The 20,608-nt window shown below is 36.4% G+C and overlaps 1 protein-coding gene across 1 annotated transcript in view; it reads left to right on the forward strand.

Moving 5' to 3' along the window:
• The window catches only part of CLSTN2 (calsyntenin 2), a 1,000,106-nt gene that overhangs the window by 747,886 nt on the left and 231,612 nt on the right, over positions 1–20,608 (forward strand). The window contains exons 3-4 of the mRNA XM_007493952.3: positions 9,839–10,034; positions 12,500–12,708. Of these exons, the coding sequence (XP_007494014.2) occupies positions 9,839–10,034; positions 12,500–12,708 (405 nt within the window). The remainder of the gene's footprint in view (positions 1–9,838; positions 10,035–12,499; positions 12,709–20,608) is intronic.

The following is a 20,608-nucleotide window of genomic DNA, read 5'->3' on the forward strand; positions in this document are numbered from 1 at the left end:
CTAGCTACTATTTTTTTTTTTTGAGAATTGGACATGACTATGAATGGTAATCTTTGACCCGACATCAATGTCGTTCATCATCCAATCTCAGCAGTTTAATCCTTCAGGAAGTCTTTACATTTCCTCAAGAGTCTACTTTCCCCTTATAAGTAGCTTAGGGGCCGAGTAGGTTATAAATTTAATTTCACTGGCATCTTGTTCAATCAAGAAATATCCATTTGTTTCCCTCTTATAAGGAAAGGCAACATGGTATAGTGGATAGATTGTTCTACTTGGATTCAGGAATTTGAAGTTTGAAAACCTACCTCTGGTATTATTAGTTGTGTGACCCTGGACAAACCATTTAACTAGTTTTCACCTCACTTTCCCCATTTATAATATTAAGTCACCGGACCCTATAATTTAGTTTAGATCCCTTCTGGATCAAAATCCAATATCTTATAGGTGGCAAAGTGGTTAGAATGTTGGAGCTGGAGTTAAGAAGAACTTAATTTCAAATTAAGTTTCAGACACTTAACAATGTGATCCCGTGCAAGTCATTTAACTTCTCTATGCCTCTATAAAAATAGGGATAATAATATTACCTACCTCCTAGGGTTGTTTTGAGGATAAAATGTGATAATTTTTGTAAAGCACTTTGCAAACTTAAAGTGCTATATCATTCTGACTCCTACTAGTGCAAGTTTTCATCTGTTGATTCATAAGGCTGGGGTCTTGAATAAATAAATAAGAGAGTCCATGGTAACTTTGTCCCATAAAAGATAGAAATTTTAAACAACAGATAAGCAGCCAGGTGGCTGGCAGTCTATAGATCTTACATACAGTGGAGTCTTCAAAACTTCAAATTAAATTGATATGTAGTCTTTGAAAGTGTACCTCTAAATCTATAAACTAGCCCGTTGGGATTTGTTAGCCCTCTTAGCATCCTAACTCAAATAGACCAGCCTTCAGAATTGCAAACATTCTTCCAAAGTCCATATTTAGATGCCAGTCTCTATTCAGTTGAGGCTAATACTCTACGGCAGTGATGACAAACCTTTTAGAGACCTTAGAAACCAGTGCCCAAACTGCAATCCTCATGCCATGTGTGAGTCCCCCTGCTTTACCGCAAACAGGGGAGGGAGGAAGCACCCTTTGGACAGCTGGGTAGAGGAGCAGGCCATAGGGAAAATGTCCTCAGGCACAGGGGGAGAGGGGGAAGAGAACAGCCCTCTCCCACACACTCTAGCACACATGCCATAGGTTCACCAACACAGCTCTAAGGTATACATTTCTCAATAATCCCAGAAGAATCAACATGCCCCAAGTATTTGGCCAGTGATTCTGAGGGTCGCATTTAGAAGACCATGAAAGTGTTGTGACATGTATTTCCTTTATTATTTTTAAAAGAGAAGGTCTTTTATAAAATTAACATCTTTTAAAATCACTAGAAATTCAAACCAAAAGAAATTAGTGATTCCTAAAGGATAGGAATTAAAATCTTATCTGTAAATAAAGAAAGTTAAGCATGATCTACAAAGTCCCTTGGATGTCAAATATTATGATTCTACAAATATTGTTGGTTGTATCTACATACTAAATATTTGGAGAATGAGATGCTGGTGTGCTAAGAGGAAAGGAGTGTGGATGGTACCATGTACAACACCAGAATGATCCATCCACTGTGAGAAACCACAAGAGTAAAGAACAATTAATTGTACTGTTTCTTCTAAGGGTATTTAACATTCCAGAGAATAGAAAGGAGAGTGTTATAGAGTGGTTTGGTTTTATATATAAACCAACCTATCCTTGAATGCAAGGGAATATGGTGGTAGGAAAGAATATCTTATAAGACTATGTTGATCACAACAAGCCAGGAAAATTAACTAAATCTTTCAGAATATCATTTAGTAGTTATATATATATATATGTGTGTATATATATATATATATATTTAGTTCTACAATTGAACTAAAATAAGTTTATAGATACAGAATGGTGGAGGTATGCCATATAACAGTGAGAAAAATCTGGGAGATTTAGCACACTATAAAGTCAATATGAGTCAACAGTGTGCTATAACAGAATAAAAAATCTTAATGTTACTTTGGGCTACATTATTAGAGACAGTGTATAGAATGAAAAAGATGGCCATTTTATATCTTCTATCCTGATTAGACAGGATTTGAAGGATTTTGCTCTTTGATGGGCATCTTATTTTTCAGAAGGATAGTAAGCAATTGGAATATGCCAACAGAAGAGTAAAGAGGATGATGAGAAGATTAGAAAATGGAAAACAAGAGGATCAATGGAAGGAACTATGATTGTTTATACAGGAGAATAGGACTTAAAATATCTTTGCATATTCAAAAGGTAGTCATGTGGAACAGAGGACAGAACTTAGAGAAACATTTTGAAGTTGTAGAAAGACTCAGATTTGTGGTTTGTTGGAATAAAATTCTTAATGAGAGGTATTGAAAAGTAAGATGATCTTCCTTTGGAAAGAATGGGTTCCTTCTGACTGGGGATCTTCAGGTAGACTCTAGATGACAGTATGGTAGAGATTTTTAGTCAATTATGCATAGGATTGGGTGTGAAGTACCCTCAGACTGATTCTCTAAGTATGTACAGGGGAGATACTAATTGGCACTAGGGTGCATGGTACTGCAACCATTGTGTTTAATCCAAGCTTTCCTCTCTATTTATGATATCTCTTACTGCATAGGTAACACTTATAAGTATCTTTTCTAATCTAGGCCCATGGCTTAGGTTGGTTCTAGTCTAGTGCCTAGATCCTATAGGTGCCAGAAGTTGGAAAATAATGAGATCCAGCAAGGTATCATTTGTCTGAATTGTACCAGACAGGCTCCTTCCAAATGGCATAAGGAGCCTTCCCATTTTCTTTCCCAGGATTCCACCACTACCTGCAGCCCTTGGTATATATGTCATAATAAGGATACTATATGGTAATCTATTAAATGACTACTTTAAAACCAGGGAAGACCTTCTACAGTGGGAGATGGCTCAAATTTTCATGCCCATTTTACAACTAGGAAAACTAAAGAACAGAGTGATCTTCTCTAAGTTTATTAAAATAGCCTAGATTTTACTGCAGGACCTATATCTGCCAGCCCAATACTCTTTCTTTTAAATTGTATTAATCTTCAGCATGTGTAATTCTTTTTTCAAAGCCCAGTTCATATCACATCTATCTTTGATCACCTGAACCCACAGTGATTACTTCACCTTTTGATCTCCAATACTCATGTTTTCTTGACATATATTACATCATATTATTATCATCTGTTTAAAAAACCATTTTGTGAGCACTTTTTTAGGGCCAGAAATATCTCCTGGGAATCAAATAATCAGAATTCTGTTGTTATAGCTCCCTTGAATTTGTATCCAAAATTTTCTGGTCTTCATTACTCTAGATTTTCTTGATGGGAAACGGTTATTCTTTCTCCATGGAAGAGTATAATTAAAGAAAAATAATCTCTACCCTTACTCAGAATGTTAAGTAGACAATAAGGGTGCCTCCTCCCCCTCCCCCTCCAAAACAGAAAATCTCTCAAGGGATAGATGAATTGGGATGGCAGAGATAATCTGCAATGTCTCTCCATGCTGGTATCAACTTTCAGGAAAGTCTCCCCATCCTAACACTCTTGCCTTTTTTTTTGCTCAGAGCCACTGGCTCCTATTAGCTTATTCTCAGTAGAAGCAAAAGTAAAGTGGTAACTATTCTTCTAAAGAAGAGGCTCTTTAGCTTTGATAAGGTCTATGGACAGATTTTGGGTCTGTGAACATGAGTAGGGAAAGATTACAATTTTATCTTTACTAACTTCTAACTGAAATTTAACATTCCCTTCCATTATGAATTTAAGGGATCATTTGGATTCACCAGACTGCCAAAGATGGTCTTGAACCCTTCTTCTTGCATTTCCTTTCATCTCTATGAAAATCTGTTTGGCTCTTCTGTAGTTGGACAGCTCAGTGTATTCTCTGTACCACCTACGAAAACGATCCTGCCAAGCTCCTTGCTTTGGCCTTTGATGACTCCTATTTTTAGTTTTACAAAGTCTTCTAAAATTACATTACAAAGAGGGAGCCTATATAAGTGCTTCTTTCTGTTTTTTGTTTGTTTGTTCCCAGAAGCAAGGCTTATAGACATTGATTCTCCCTAGGTTTGGACTCAGTTCAAATTTCAGATGGTGTATACTTTGTGCAATCTTTTTTTTCTTTTTTAAACCCTTACTTTCCACCTTAGAATCAATACTGTGTATTGGTCCCCAGGCAGAAGAGTGGTAAGGACTAGGAAATGAGGGTGAAGGGACTTACCCAGGGTCATACAGCTAGGAAGTATTCTGAGGCTAGATTTGAACCTACAACCTCCCATCTCTAGGTCTGGATTTCAATCCACTTCCCCCAACTGTCTAATTGTAAAATGAGGAGGGCATACTGAATTATCTTTAAGAATCCTTCCAGCACTAAAGCTATGAACCCTTATTTATATTTCCCTATTAAAGGACCCTCCAATGGAGTTGAAGTCTAGAGCCAATTATTTCCTTACAAAATATTAACTCAGGAATCAAGGAGATAGTGCCCCCCCCAAAAAGCCATGAAATTATGATGTCCCCTAAGGACACCTAACAATTTCAGTTTCTAAGAGTGATGCTAGATATGCCATATTTCCCCAAGGCAGATATGCAAGCTAAAGCCTAGCAATGATTCCATATCGCATATATGTGTGAATTCAATCCTAAGCTTTTTGGAAGCTAGGACCATGTAGTATTTATCTTTGTCTCCTCCATAGCAATTAGCACAGTGCCTTGCACAGAGATCAATAAATTCTTATTGTTATGTAGATCAATCTCATTCTCACAAGTACTAGTATTGAGTGGTAGTATATCTATACATACTATCTTCAGAATACTGCAATTTCCATTGGTAGTGGAAGTGAATTGCCTTTTGCTTTAAAAAGAAAACAATGTAATGAGTTCATAGGGATATAATAGGCCCACAAGAGGGTTATTTTGGTCCTGATGTGGGGCACTGGGGAAATGCCTTTCATTCAAAAAGAACTCCATATTTTGCTTTGATCAGTAGCTAACAAGCAGACAGACACTACTTGCTTTTGGAGGTTTCTAATCAAAACAAGAGATGTAACTATTAGAGATGCAGCTGTGCTGCTAGGAGTGAGTTAACTATCTGAAGGCTACTGAACTAGATGGTGTTTATGCATAATGAGTTTAAGGTGTTTTGTTTTTTTAATAAAAGTAGGGCTTGAAAGCAAGTGGTTTGTTTTTAATACAGTAAATTTTCTAACGTTGATCTTAATTCTGAATTCCAGTTCTAATTTGCATTTCTTCATGTACTTTCCTTTCTAATAAGATATTTTTTAGATACAGGATCAGCATTTGCCCTTCCCCATTTCATGATACTTAGAGTGACTACAAATTACTGGCTTATAAACAGAGCCATCTGAGTAGACTTTTTAAAATCTCATTTACATAGCCCTATGGGTCGGTAACCAGAGAAAAGCTTCCTCATTTCTCAGTTTGTTTCTGGTAAGACGAGGCAGGGAACAGACAACAGATCATCCACTCCCATCCAGGTGGACTTCACTAATCTTGAGGAGAAATCCTTGCATAAACCATCTTTGAGTCAATCATAGACTAGGCTCAGGTACCAGCTGTAACATGACCAGATGATATGAATTCCTATTTCCTCAACACCTGCAGATGCATATTATGCAAATGGAGAAGATGCAATCACCGGTCCTCAATGTACAGAAAAAACTTGGTGCACAAAATAAGTTGTTTATGCACAAACTCCTTTGTATGGGTGCCTGGTCCTTGAGTAGAAGCATAATCATTGGTGATTAAAGCTTGGAGATGCTACTGACCCACATAAAATGTTTCAGCCAGTGAAAAGGACATAATTACATATATTTCTGTTCCACCGAAACAAGATTATAATAAACTCTCAATTATCTGCTAATGGGCTTTCATCCTTCTGGCTTCAGTATCACTTCACAATTGAAAAGTGCTGCCTATTTTGAAGGTGTGTGCTTTGATCCCCTGGTTACCACCCAGACGGTCATCAGCCTGTTGCCGGCCCCTACATTCAATGTTTATAGTCCAGATCTGGGTACAGAAGGTTCAGCTGTGTGTATTAAGGGTGATACATCCACAACCTGATAACAGTAAACTCTATGCTCATGACAGAGGATCAGCAACACTATCTGAGTTTCATGGATGGGTCTCTAACCTCTGACATCCCTTCCAAGTCCCAGATTTTGTGATTTAGATTCTTAGATTCTTATCTAATCTAACTTAGATTCTATCTTACTTCTGAGTGGGTGAAAACTCTTTGTGAATGCCTTTCTTCTAATCACTCTTCTTCCCCCTTTTCACACATTTTCTTCTTTCTGTCTCTCTCTGTGTATTTCCCTCCCTCCCTATCTCTCCCTCCTGTCTTTCCCTCCTTTCTTCCTCATTTTCCTTTCTTCCTATTTCCATCCAAAAATTACCCACATATTTTTTTTTCATTTTAACTTAGTTCGTGAAAGAGAAATAGAGTGATTGATCTGGGAATCATTGTGACTCTTGAATTTCTAAGAATCCCACAGAATCAGTATGGACACTTTCATTAGTCATATTCACAAGCTACCATTGATCTGGAGAAGGGAAGCACAAGTCAAGCACTTTAGAAGTTCATTACTTCATCCCAAACCAAATTCACAGCAGAAATTAAACTTGTGGATCAGATTAAATCCCTTTATCTCCCTGAATACAGATTTTTTCTGAATCCCTAAAGAAATGGTTGTACCAAAATGATAATACAGAAATGTAGAAGAGTCTGGAGGGATCAGAGACTTAATTGAAAATAACCTTCTCATTTGGGCCAGTCTTATACTCATTCTGTCTTGTCCATTTCACAATGAGGAACCTTGGAGAGAATGCCAGTCTGGTGGTGTAAAAACATATTGTTCATAATCAAATTGTGGATCAATGAAATAATAAAAACAAAAGCCTGAAGTTAAGATTGCTATTGATTGCCCATCTTTGAAAACATTGTTAGTGAAGACCACAGAAAAGCTGCTGTTATGTTAAGTGGAGAATTACTTTCCTCTGTGAGTGGTGAATCAGAATAGATCATCCCAGGTGTGAGATTCTATTGTTGAACATCTGTTCTGTGTACTTGCAACTTATGGGTCGATTTAGGGAATATTCTTGTAGTTCACAGTCTTTGAAATGTTATATTTCATGTCCCTAGAGAACTGTCATATCAAGGAGGCTAGAATCAAGCCTTGTATCCCACTCCTTCAGTAATCTCTGATCTCTTATAACTTTAGTGAAACAGAGGTAATACAGCTCTGCAAAAGGATGACTATTGTTGGGTCTATACATTATGACAAACATAGGGTAAAAAAAAACATAAGGGATTTTTGCACTCAATCTAGTTGAATTCCCTTATTTACAGATGAAACTAAGATAATTTACAAATGATTTTTACCAAGATCACATAGGTAGCAAGTAGCAGAGTCAGTATTTACCTCCAGGTCCTCTGACTCCAAATATAGCACATATCCCCAGAAGCTGGGAGAGGTAAAGATGCAAATAAAAATGCCCACTTTAGAGAGGCAACGAAGAATCAGAAAGTCTGATTTCCTGCCGTGACACTACAACTCACTACATAATCTTGGACATGGATTTCCTCATTTGTAAAATTAGAGGATGAACTAGATGATCTCTAAGGTCTACACCAGCTTTAAAATTCTATGCTTTTAGATTGCTGACTGCATATGGGTAAGGCGTATTTATTTCTTTTCTTTTCATGGAGTAGTATAGCATAGTGGAACATGTGTTGTTCCTGGAATCAGCTTCTTGTTATTGTTCAGTTGTGTCTGAATCTTTGTGACCTCATTTAAGGTTTTCTTGGCAAAGATAATGGAGTGGTTTGCCATTTCCTTCTCCATATTTTTTTTACAGATTAGAAAACTGAGGCAAACAGTTTTAAATGCCTTGCCCAAGGTGGCACATCTAATATCTGAGGTCAGATTTGAACTCAGGAAGATGAATTCCTGACTCCCAGCACTTTTATCCACTGTTTCATCTAACTACCCTTCTTGCTTCAGCTATAAACTAGCTATATAACTATGAGCGATCCACTTAACTTCCCTGTGCCTCCATTTACAGGATTAAACAGTGATAGTAATATTTGCAAGGCCTACCTCAAGAGGTAGGAAAATCCCGTTTTATTATTATTCTTTCCCTGCAAGAAAAATCTGTTGACTGGTTGATTGATGTATAATGAAAAGAACATTCTCACCACTTTAGTATTTCCACAGGGAAAATTACTTAAGCTAAACATAAATCATGCTAAGAAGGAGGAATGCACCTATTTAGTAACAATGCCTCTGTAAAGTTCTTAATGAAACAGAGGATTGTGACTAAAAAGTCTAAGGAGGCACTTTGGTATGGTGGAAAGAAGTTTGATGTAGGAATCAAAGAACATAGACTCATATCTTGCATGACTCTTATGACCTTGGGAAAGTCATTTGAAAATCTTGGGCTCCACTTTCTTTATCTATAAAAATGAAAGGGTTAGAATAGATGACCCAGTCCCAATTTCTCTTCCAACTGTAAATCTCTATAATTTATTTGTGATTGGACTCTGAATATATAATAGATGGTTGCTAGGGATTTAAATTTCTAAATCCCAAATGAATTACTAAAGTAAAATTACTAAAGTAAAAAGGCTTCCAGCCTCCAGGAAAGGCAGGGTCACTAAGTCAGCCTTTCACCCACCAAGGATGACCCTATAAATGAAAAGAAGTCTGGGTGTCTGTCTTCTGGTCGCTCCTCAAGTGTCTGTCTCCAGTCTCTTCTCCGAGTCCAACTCTGAGTCAGAGATCCTTCATCCAAATTGAAACTCGAATCGAATATATCTCCCCTTCTGGCCTTTCATCCTCTTTTTAAAGAATCTTTCTCTCTTATGTCACTTCCCCTAAATTTCACATCTATCAATCACAGCAGATGCTTTTCTCCAGGACTGCCCACTCTTTAGTTCTCACCTTCTTTGGTTAGATTATATCTTTTGGGGTTACTTAACACCTTTTTTTGGTAAGTTAACCTTTTGTAGTTACTTAACACCTTTTTGTAGTTAAAATGGGTAGACGTACTTAAAATATTGAGTTATCACCTTTTTGAAGATTAAAATCTAAAAATAGATTGTGGATTACAATTCTAGCTTCACTATAAAGGAAGAGCTAAGTACCTTCATTTTTACAATGAAGCTCAGAGGGACAGGAACTCATTGTGTCTTACCTTAGTGGCCTAAAGGAGAAAATATACATCTAACTTTTGACTGACTCAGAATTTGGGATTGGTAGATGATGTAAAGTACCTTAGGAGGAAAAGCATGTAATAAGGAAAAGAAGAGGAAAGTTGGGGTTTGAGGCTTATGTTCATAGCTAAGAAAAATCCTGCCTGCTTGGAGCCCAAACAAACAAAATAAATATATAAGGAAGATCTTAAAAACTATATTCATTTCTCATTTTTCTTCCCACAGTGCTTATTTACCTCACTGACAAAATCAAGTTTCTGACTTTCTGTGAGCCTCAGTTTCCTTGGTTTCTCTAAAATCAATGAACTAAAATAGTTGCTTTTAAACATACAGCCAAGATTCCCTGCTCTTAATTAAAATAATACTATTTTTTGAAATTCATCCATTTGTACATACCTAGTAGGAAATTCTGAATATATTTTGAGTTTACAAAGATAGTTCGTTGTCAAACATGATCATCTGTCAGGGGATTCTCAGTGTTTTCTTTTTTTTTCCCCTTACCTTTTAGGTGAAATTTGTGCTTTTAAAATCCATGGTCAAGAAATGCCCTTTGAAGCTGTAGTACTAAACAAGACATCCGGAGAAGGTCGACTCCGAGCAAAAAGCCCAATTGACTGTGAACTTCAGAAGGAGTACACATTTATCATCCAGGCCTATGACTGTGGGGCGGGACCTCATGAAACCAACTGGAAGAAATCTCACAAGTGAGTCACAAAAACAATTTCCCTCTTCTTTGATTCAAAGCCATGACTATTACAGGTTGCTTACAGTTCAGGTTAAAGGTTTCTTTCTTGGTTCACCTATTAGAAAAGATCTGTTAAAAATACATCATGAAAATTCTGTAGAAAGTATGGCTTTAAAAATTAATTAGTGGAAATAATGAGAAAATAAAGAAATAAAGAGTTCATGTCTCATTCCCCCAGCTATCTGGATTGGCTCTTCTATTTTTAAAGATCACCTTACAGTCAGTCAATGAATAAATATTTATTAAACACTTATGAGGTGCCAGGCACTGTGCTAAGTTGTAGGGATACAAATATTAAAAAAGACAGTCTCCCCCCCAAAAGCTTACAATCTAATTGTGGCATTTAAAAGAATGGGAGATATAAATTGTAATAATTAAAATGGTTGAAGGCCATAAACTGCAGTGAGTTAAAATAGTGGAAGACTTAATTTGTGGCCGCTAAAAGAGTGGGTGAGTAAATTGTGACCGCAGAAAATATGGTTTCACTACAGTGTCTTGTTTTAAAATCAATATATAAGGTGGTCGCCAGGGAAATATTCCCAATTATGAAATATACCCAAGTCACCTGGGTTTTATAGAGATTTTAATTAATTAATACAATGAGGAATTTTAAAGAAAGAGAGAAAGAGTAAGAAAGGAATAAGTATGAAGGGCCTTAAGCCAAAATGGCCTAGACCTGAGTCTTAAGAGAGAGATCAGTCAGTCCTTAATCACTCACCACAAGATTTGTCCAAGCAAGGATTCTAATGACACCAGGCCAGCTCCATCTCAGCTGACTTCACCAGCTCAATCCTCTATCTGAAATGTCCCCGAGAGAGTCTCGAGAGAGACTCTTCGAGGCAGCCTTTCCCAGCTGACTGTTTTTAGAGAGAGCTTTCTGTCTCCTTTTAAAGGGCATTTTTCCCTAAATTCTTACATCTACCAATCACAGTAGATGTTTTTCAAAGGACAGACCATTCTTAGTTCACACCTATGAAGGTGTGAACTTTTGAGTAATTCACAACAGGAAAGCTCTTGAGTAAGTTTCTCAGCTCTTTGTTCCTTGTAAATTCACAAGTTGCCTGACCTTTATAGGTACTTAGCACCCCCTTTGTATTAGTTCTAAAAATAGGCATGACTTAAGTATGGGTTTAAGTACTTTTCATTGTTCAGAAAAGAGTTTTCTCCCCTAAAGCAGGCTTAAGTACTGGTAGAATTGAGGTCTCACATTTCTGATCTAAATAGAGTTCACTGCCCAAATGGGGAATGGTCTTAATCCAATCTTATGAAATAGGGTCTGGGAATTTTTAAGGTTCACATAATGAGGGAGGACAACATACAAAAATGGCTAAAAATTAGAGGTAAGGGGAGCCAGGGAGGATACCCAACTTGGAGACATGATGGAAAAGTCAGGGAAGTCCCAAAATAGTACAGTTAGGTAAAAAATGAGGAAGTGTTATAAGCTGAGAACTTTCCATTAATGGAGGTTTCATGATTCCACCATCCAATAAGAGGGATAGTGGGTGGTGATAAGATGGAGTTTCAAGGCAGTTGAGATCTCATGGGAGGATGAAGTTATCCCAATAATGAACATCCTGAGAAGTTTTCTAACTTCTAAAAGTTAGATAAGTCCCAAAGTAGTACAATCTGGTGAAAAATGGGGTGGGGGGGAACATCAGTAGTCTTTACTAGTCTGGGGAATCCTCCTCCCAATCCTGCCCTCCCCAGTTTTGTACTTCTACTGATGGACAAAAGAAAGGGCTCAAGAGTCCTACTTTAGATAAGATTCTATAATCTAATTACATAGTGTTTCAACTTTTATTGTAGACCACTTACTCCTTCACTTGTGGTTGTACTAACCCAGAGCTTGTCACTGATTCTCCTCAATGTCCAAGTAAGACCCCCAGGACCTCTCAACAGTGCTCTGTGTTCAGGACACATTGAAACTAGGTTATATCCCTCATCCTAAGAAATTACTAGGGCAACTGACTAAGCAAAAGGCATAGCTCTGCTAGAAATGAGGAAGCAGATAATCTAAAATCTTAGCCCTCTAGTAGCATCCCAACAAATGCTGACTTCAAAGGGTTTGTCATGTGGCCTAAGGTTTAGACTTATTCTACTTACCTCCAAAAGACAGACCTAAGAGCAATGGGGGAGAAGTTAAAGAGAGGTAGAGTTCAGCTTGATAAGAGGAAAACTTCCTGACAATTTGAAGAATCCAAAAGTAGTTTGGACTGTCTCTGGTGATTGCGAATTTCCTTTCATAAAGGTGCTCAAGAAAAGGCTGTATGATTACTTATTTGAGATCTTATAGAAGGGTTTCTTGGTAAATTAGAGGTAGAAACTAAGAATTTCAGAGATACTTTCCAACTCAAGATATTTCCAAATTTAACTATTGTTGTTTGGGGCTCATTTCCTCCATCTCTTCTTTTTATGTGGTTTTAGGGCAGTGGTCCACATTCAAGTGAAGGATGTGAATGAGTTTGCACCAACTTTTAAGGAGACCATGTATAAGGCTGTGGTGACCGAGGGGAAGATCTATGACAGCATTTTACAAGTGGAAGCCATAGATGAAGACTGTTCTCCCCAGTACAGCCAGATATGCAATTACGAAATCGTCACAAGTGATGTGCCTTTTGCCATTGACAGAAATGGTGAGTGCTTTTTAGAGGAAAAACAGAAAACAAAAACAAGTTCCCTGTTCTGAAAATAGAGCCAGAATTATAAAATATGCTTTATGTGACTATAATGTGACTTGTGATATCAAGACCTTTCCTTCTTTAATGCTTAGATCCTATTGTTCCATTAAGTTATACTAGAGAAGAATTATATCCATATTGTGATTAGCAGTGTCTCAAAGGTTAATTTAAACTCAATATCCTCATAGTACAGAAGAAAAAGAAGACTAAAAAGCAAAGTAAGGTAAGAATATTTGATCCATACATGCTGAACATATGGGTACTTGCAAAGACTTGGACAAAAAAGATTTGGATTTTAAAAGCTAACCAGATTTTTGACAGAAAGTCTTCATGAGCTTTTAGCCAGATATGTAGCAATCAAAGAACTTTTCCTGGGAAGTTAATTCTCATAAATGTCAACTATTTTTTAACTATCTGCTAGAAGTGGCTTTTGGAGGCAATAGGATGTAGTGGGGGGAAAAAATCTCGATTTAATCCCAGCTCTACCACTATGTGATCTTAGGCAAGCTATGTAAAAACATCTCTGCTTCAGTTTTCTCATCTATAAAATAAGGGGCTAAACTAGATGGCCTCTGGGGTCTTTCTAGCTCCAGATCTATGATCATTAGATCTATTTATGCCTCTTGCTCTTGGCAAAACAAACAAACAAAACTTATCTTCTATATAAAATTTCCTTAAAGTTCTTCTTGGAATCCACTAAAAATACCAGTTCTAAATGACAAGATCTCAAAAGCATCCCTAATTAGGGAATAGCAACTCACTGAACATATTTCCTTTCATTGCCATTTTTTGGTCTTTTTTTCACTGCTAATTTTTTAAAAACTCAAGTTTAGAATACACAGCAAAATCTTACATGGTTTAGCTTGACCCAGGTGCCAACATCAATATTTTAATATTTCAACCACTATTTATAACTTACTGTGTGCCAATAAAGATAATGATGATGATAAATAACATTTATATGCTATTTTAAGGTTTGCAAAGTACCTTAAAAATCATCTCTGATTTTTACCTATGAGTTAGATGCTATTATTATCATTCTAAATATGAAAAAACTGAGGTTGAGAGAGACTAAATAATTCACCCAGTGTTATAGTGAGTGGTGGAGATAGGATTCAAACTCAAATCTTCCTGATGTAAATTCTAGCACTTTCTCCACTACACCAACTGGCTGGCTGTCCTTTCTTCCCTGAAGTACGTAAAAAGACATGATTCTTGTCTTCATGGTGCTTATAATCTGATTTGAGGAGAAATATCTAATACTCGTGAAACAGAAAAGAGTATGAGGTAATGCAGATAATAATAAATTTAAAAATTATAAAAGAAAGCAAAGCATTTGTAGTGAGTGGATCAAAAGTAAAAGGATTAAGGTAACCCATTAGCCAACACCTTAACTCTTCATAGGAAGCTTGGCTCATGGAGCCCCAAAGTTTAGGTGAAGAAAAATGGACTAAATTTTTCACCTTGAGCTCATTGTGCTATTTGCTTATCTAAGTGACCTAAAATGGAAAGACCCACCTCAACCTTGTTCTTTTGAACATCTGTGGCTCATGATTGCATTTGTGATGAGTCTTCAAGATTTTGCTATTGACCAAGTTCCTGCCCCCTGCACAATGGACAATTACAGACCAATCAGAGATGATATGCAAATTATTTTATCAGAGGGGCTTACTGTCCCAGCTGAGAAAGATAATTACTCACCTTTGATGAGCTAGTTAAATAACATATGCCAATTTATTTCCCTGGCTGTCTCATTAAAAGTGAATAACGGTCTTTTTCTCTGCCTCTGCCTTCATCTTTGGTTTATAACATGAGTTGAAATAGAGAACTGGCACACTCGGGAAGCATCTGCTGACCTTCATGACTGTGGTCCTCAAACTAATGAAGGAAGGATGTATGGAAGGAGATGGAAGGCCCTTCCAATCTTAATGAACATCCAAATTAGCCTTCATTCACTTCTCCCACAGCTGACTTTCCTATGTTCCTTGAAAAATCACAAGTAGCATTTGTGAAGCAAAGAATCAGGATATTCAAGTATATCCTGACAAATTTGGGGACCATCTTGGGAGCCATCCTTTTGCAGGCTAAATGCCCTTCATGGATTCAGATAGGAAATTTTATTTTAATTCCAGCTTTAGGATGTTTCAGAATACATGACAAAGCCTCACTTCCTGTTGAGTATAGAATTCAGTGATGATTCCAAGAACTGGTTGGAATAAGGAAAACAAGGCCATGGTAATTATTAGATCATAGCTAAAATAGCGTATCTAATTAACTGATTTAGATATTAATTCTCCATAAATAATTGATCATTTAGTGGGGCTCCACAATTTGACCAAAAAAATTGAATTGCATTTTTAGTTCTGGGTTCCAAGACACTTTTCTTGGCTTCTTGGTTTCCCATCCAAACCAGAAACTGTGGCTATAGTAAGTTACCAAATATTTATTAAGCATTTAGTATGTACCACATTCTGTAGTTATTATTGTGCATTTTAAAAAAAAAGTGATACTACCTGACACTAGGAGTTTAGTTCCAGTGAAGAGCTACATTCCACATACAAATAAGTAAATAAAAGACATATGCAAAATAATTTGGGGAAAGATTGATAGCAACAGGCACAGCCAGAAAAGGCCTCTTGAATGAGAGAGTACTTAAGATGAACCTTAAAGGAAATGTGGGATGAAGGGAAGAAGGAATAAAGCAGGAGAACGTTCTAGGGATGGAGGAAAGCCTGTACAAAGACAAAAAAAAAAGATGAAATGATACAACAACAATGACCTCTTATAGGCAGGGCAGAGACTATTACTACCTTCTGTGCCTTCACCTTAGAGATGCAAAATCTGAATCACAGAAAAGTTTAAAAATATGTCTGAAGTCAGAAGTAGAGCAGAAGTTAGAATCCATATCTCCCAGTTCTATAATCTCTTCATTGCAATATAAAATGTCTACCATATTTGATTTTTTGTTTCCTTCATTCTTCCTCTTTTCCTCTCCTTCCTTCCTCCCTTCCTTTCTTCTTCATTTTTTGGCTTTCATAATGCCACATTTCCAATCCTTCCTCCTCTTTTTCCCCCCATTTTTCAAACCGCTTTATCATGATATCAACATTCTTGTGGGATGCTGCTCCCAGTCAGACTCAAAATAAGCTTATTGTTTTACATTCTAGAGGACCTGTCTTACAAATTATTGCAAACTCCACAGTGACAGTAACTTCTTTCACAGCTGACTTTCCTATGTTTCTGGAAAAATCACAAGTAGCATTTGTGAAGCAAAGAATCAGGATATTCAAGTATATCCTGACAAATTTGGGGACCATCTTGGGAGCCATCCTTTTGCAGGCTAAATACCCCTCATGGATTTAGATAGGAAATTTTATTTTAATTCCAACTTTAGGATTTTTCAGAAAAATGACAAAGCCCCACTTCCTGTTGGGTACAGATGGTTTAATGATAAATGAATGGTCTGTCTACCCTTCTAGAAAAATATGTAGTGGATCTGGGTCATTGCTGTGTTTCCACATAACCAACCTCATTAAGGCAGAGAGTATGCTCAGGGCCAACTCATATAAAGCTCCCCTAGCTAATCCTGACCAAAGAGGAGATCATAAGACTTATCTAGGTACACCTCCCAAAGATCCTGTTATGAGAAATAGCCAAATTTGAAAAGCTGTCATTTAATTTAAGCAACATGGATAGATTTACTTGGCTACATGCACATTTGAACTTTGCAAAAGTTCAAAACCCTGGGTTGATCACTCTGTTGGATATTCTGGTTATCTCCATTATGGCAAAAATACAACATTTTGATAAAAAATTAAATAAAACACACAACATTATGTTTAAAAATATCACTCCCATACATTATATTCTTGTTCTAGGAAGAACTAAATTAGTTTTTCAGACAGTTTCATTTGGACTTATTATGGAACTATAGCTTCAACAAATTGAGACAAAGGATTCTGTTGGTATAATCATCTCTGCACTATTTTCAACAATCTGTGGTCTGCGTATGTTACATAGGTGGGATATAGAGATTTCTCCCTTCAAGATGAGTATCTCCTTACATGTATAACCCAGTGGAATTGCTTGTCAGCTCCGGGAGGGGGGTGTGGGGGAATGAAAGGAAAAGAACAGGAATCTTGTAACCATGGGAAAATATTCTAAATTAATTAATTTTTTAAAAAGATGAATATCTCTTAAGCAATTTAACTTTCAGAAGCATAAAATTGAACTTTATACTTGCAATTTATTTTTCCACTGAGTATTGAGTCATTTGTTTTTGCTCATCAAATTCAGTAACACAGCATCTGGGACCCTATTTGATTCTTTACCTTTAATACAGACACAAATTTGTTACCAAAATCCTTGTAGAATATTGTCAACTTAATTTCTTCCCATCCCGTGGTCTCAGAAGTAGGCCTAAGAAACTTTCTAAAATATTAAAAGGATTTTTAAAACTCATCTAGAAAGCCCAAAATACCTTTAACCACTTTCAAGTGATCCAATTATCTTTATTTTTAAGCCTGAGCTATATATTAAAGAAACTGAAATGGTTTTGTGTTTAAACAATGCGTGTTATTTACAATGAAGAAACTAAACAGGAAAAAAATCTCTCATTTGTCTACCACAATAAGAATGTAAAAGGATTTTCCCTACATTTTTTTCATTTGAGCATTCCAATGACCCAGTAACGTAGGTGCTTTGGCCATTCTCATTTTTTAGATGGGAATGTTGAAGCCTGGAGAAGTTAACAGACTTGGCCAGGATACACAATGAAAAATTCCTGAGGTTAGATTTTAACCCATTTCTTCCCAATCATAAAATTCAACACTTTGTACCATCTGGTTGGCAGTACCCAGAAGGCAATCCTCAGAGACTGGTCAGTCAATCCTGCTTTCCACATGTGGAATGACACCTAGTCAGCATGAATAAGAGAATATGGTTTCTCAAAGTTGTTTTTTTTTTTAATCAAAACTAAGCAATTTCTTAAAACACAGTAAAAATCCAAGTTACTGTGAGTAAGTACTAATAAAAGGAAGAGTCCCTAGCTCTAGGTTCTCTTTTATGGTTCTTTGTATCTTCCACTCTATTTAACATAATACCATGCAAGCAGTGAATATTTTTTTACAGTCAAAGATTCAGAGTTAGAAGAAATTTGTAACATCTCTAGTGAAACCCCCTCATTTTTCAGATGAGGAAACTGAGAACCAAAAAGATTTACAATTGGAAGAGGCCTGAGAGGTATTTTCATCCAGTTCCTTCACATTGTAGATGCACAGTACAGTGCTGGATTTGAAAACAGAGGACTTTAATTCAAATCCCACCTCTTTCACTTACTACTTCAGTGGCTTTGGTCAAGATACTACCTCTCCAGAACTCAGTTTCTTCATTTGCATAGTGAAATAGATTAGATTAGAGAACTGGTAAAAAACTCTAAGGCATTAATTTTTTTAAATGATTTACCCATTACATAGAGAGTAAATATATTGTAGAGGTGGGATTTGAACTTAGTCCCTCTGACTCCAAATTTAGCACTTTTTAATGATAGGGCAGATTAAAATAAGATTTTAAAACAGTTTACAGAATATTTTCTTCACAACTCTGTGAATTTTGTAGTTCAAGTACATTTATCTTTATTTTACATAAAGAAGAAATGAGGTTTAGAAAGAGCAAGAGTTTCTTTTCTGGGATCACATAAGCCAATGAATCAATTTCCAAAACTTTTTTAAGGCATAAGCTATATTCATATTTCTATATATTATGAGGGTGACTTAGTCCTATGAGATCTCAAACGATAGGACAAAGCAGTAATCAATAAAACAATCTGGTACTGGCTAAGAAATAGAGTGGTGAATCTGTAGAATAGATTAGGTGCATGATACACAATAATAAATGACCATAGGAATCTAGTGTTGGCTAAACACAAAAATCCAAGCTTTTAGGACAAGCTTTTTATTTTTTAAATTTGCCTTTAATCTCCTTTTAAAAATATTGTATTTTTCATATATGTAAACCAACTTTTAGCATTCTTTTTTTTTTTAATTTTGACTTCCAAATTCTCTCCTTCCTTTTCCATTCCCCTTTGAGAAGAGAAGCAATTGCATATAGGTTATATATGTGCGGTTATAAATCATGTTTCCATATTAGTCATGCTGTGAAAAAAAACAGACTAATTATCACCCCTCAAAAAATCAAGAAAAATGAAGAATTAAAAAATATGTTTCTACTTCTATTCAAACTTTATCAAGTATTTCTCTGGAGATGGATAGTATTTTTCATCATAAGTCTTTTAGAATTGACTTAGATCATCGTGTCGCTGAGAATAGCTAAGCTGATCATATTAGAAAATTGCTGTTATTGTTCAGTGTTCTGGTTCTGCTCACTTTGTATTGTATCAGTTCATGTAAGTCTTTCCAAGTTTTTCTGAAAAGCATCCTGCTTGTCATTTTGTCTTGCACAATAGAATTCCATCTCAATCACACACCAAAACTTTTTTAGCTATTCCTCATTTTTTTAAAAAAACCCTTACCTTCCATCTTGGAATGAATACTGTGTGTTGGTTCCAAGGCAAAAGAGTGGTAAAGACTAGGCAATGGAGGTTAAGTGACTTGTCCAGGGTCACACAGCTGGGAAGAGTCTGAGGCCAGCTTTGAACTTGGGACCTCCCATCTTTAGCCCGGCTCTCAATCCACTGAGCTACCCAGCTACCCCTAAGGCTATTCCCCTTTGATAGGCAACCCGTCAATTTCTAATTATTTGCCACCACAAAAAAACTGCTATAAATATTATATATATATATATATATATATATATTTACACACACACACACACACACACACACACACACACACACACACACACCCTTTTTCTTTTTTCTTTAAATTGAGATACAGACCTCATATTGGTATTTCTGGGTCAAGGATATACATGATTTTTAGCTGTTGATCTTAATTCTAACTTGCTCTCCAGAATGGTTAGGTGCATTCACAACTCCTCTAAGCCCCTTAGTGTCCCAGTTTTCCCACATCCCTTCCCCTCCAACATTTGTTATTTTCCTTTTCTGTCATATTAGCCAATCTGTTAGCTGTGAGATAGTACCTCAGAGTTGGTTTACTTTGCATTTTTCTAATCAATAGTGACAGAGTATTTTTATATGAATGAATAAAGAATTTTAGATAGCTTTGATTTCTCCTGAAAACTGCCTGTTTATATCCTTTGACCATTTATCAGCTGGGGCATGATTTGTATTCTTATAAATTTGACTCAGTGCTCTACATATTTGAGAAATGAGTCCTTTGTTAGAAAAACCTCTTGTAAAGTTGTTTTCACAGTTATGAAAATTAACTGTGTGTGACTGTCCATCCTATTTTTTTTCTTCTCCCTTTCTTCTTTTACCTTCTCCCTACTCAAAAGTGTTTTCTCCTGGCTACCACTTTCCCCAATCCATCCTCCTTTCTATAAACCCACCTTTTCTTTTATCCCCTTCACCTCCTGATTCCCTTCAGGATAAGAAAGATTTTTCTACACAACTGGGATGCATATTATTACCTCTTTGAGTTAATTCTAATGATTATGAGTTTCAAGCATTATCAGCCATCTTCCAATCTTTCCTTTCCCTGCGAAAGCTCTTTTGTGCTCTTTTATACAATAGTTTACTCCCTTTTACCTCTCCATTCACTCTTCTATCAGTGCATTTCTCTTTTCACTCCTTAATTTTTATATAGCCTCTGTAGTCAACTCATGCCATGCCCTCTATCTATGTATATTCCTGTGTTATTTTTTAACTTTATCTTCTGTCTTAGAAGTGACAAAGGCTAGGTAACCAGGGTTAAGAGTTTGCCTAGAGTTGCATAGT

The sequence above is a fragment of the Monodelphis domestica genome, chromosome 4 (assembly GCF_027887165.1).
Source record: "Monodelphis domestica isolate mMonDom1 chromosome 4, mMonDom1.pri, whole genome shotgun sequence".
Taxonomy (NCBI): domain Eukaryota; kingdom Metazoa; phylum Chordata; class Mammalia; order Didelphimorphia; family Didelphidae; genus Monodelphis; species Monodelphis domestica.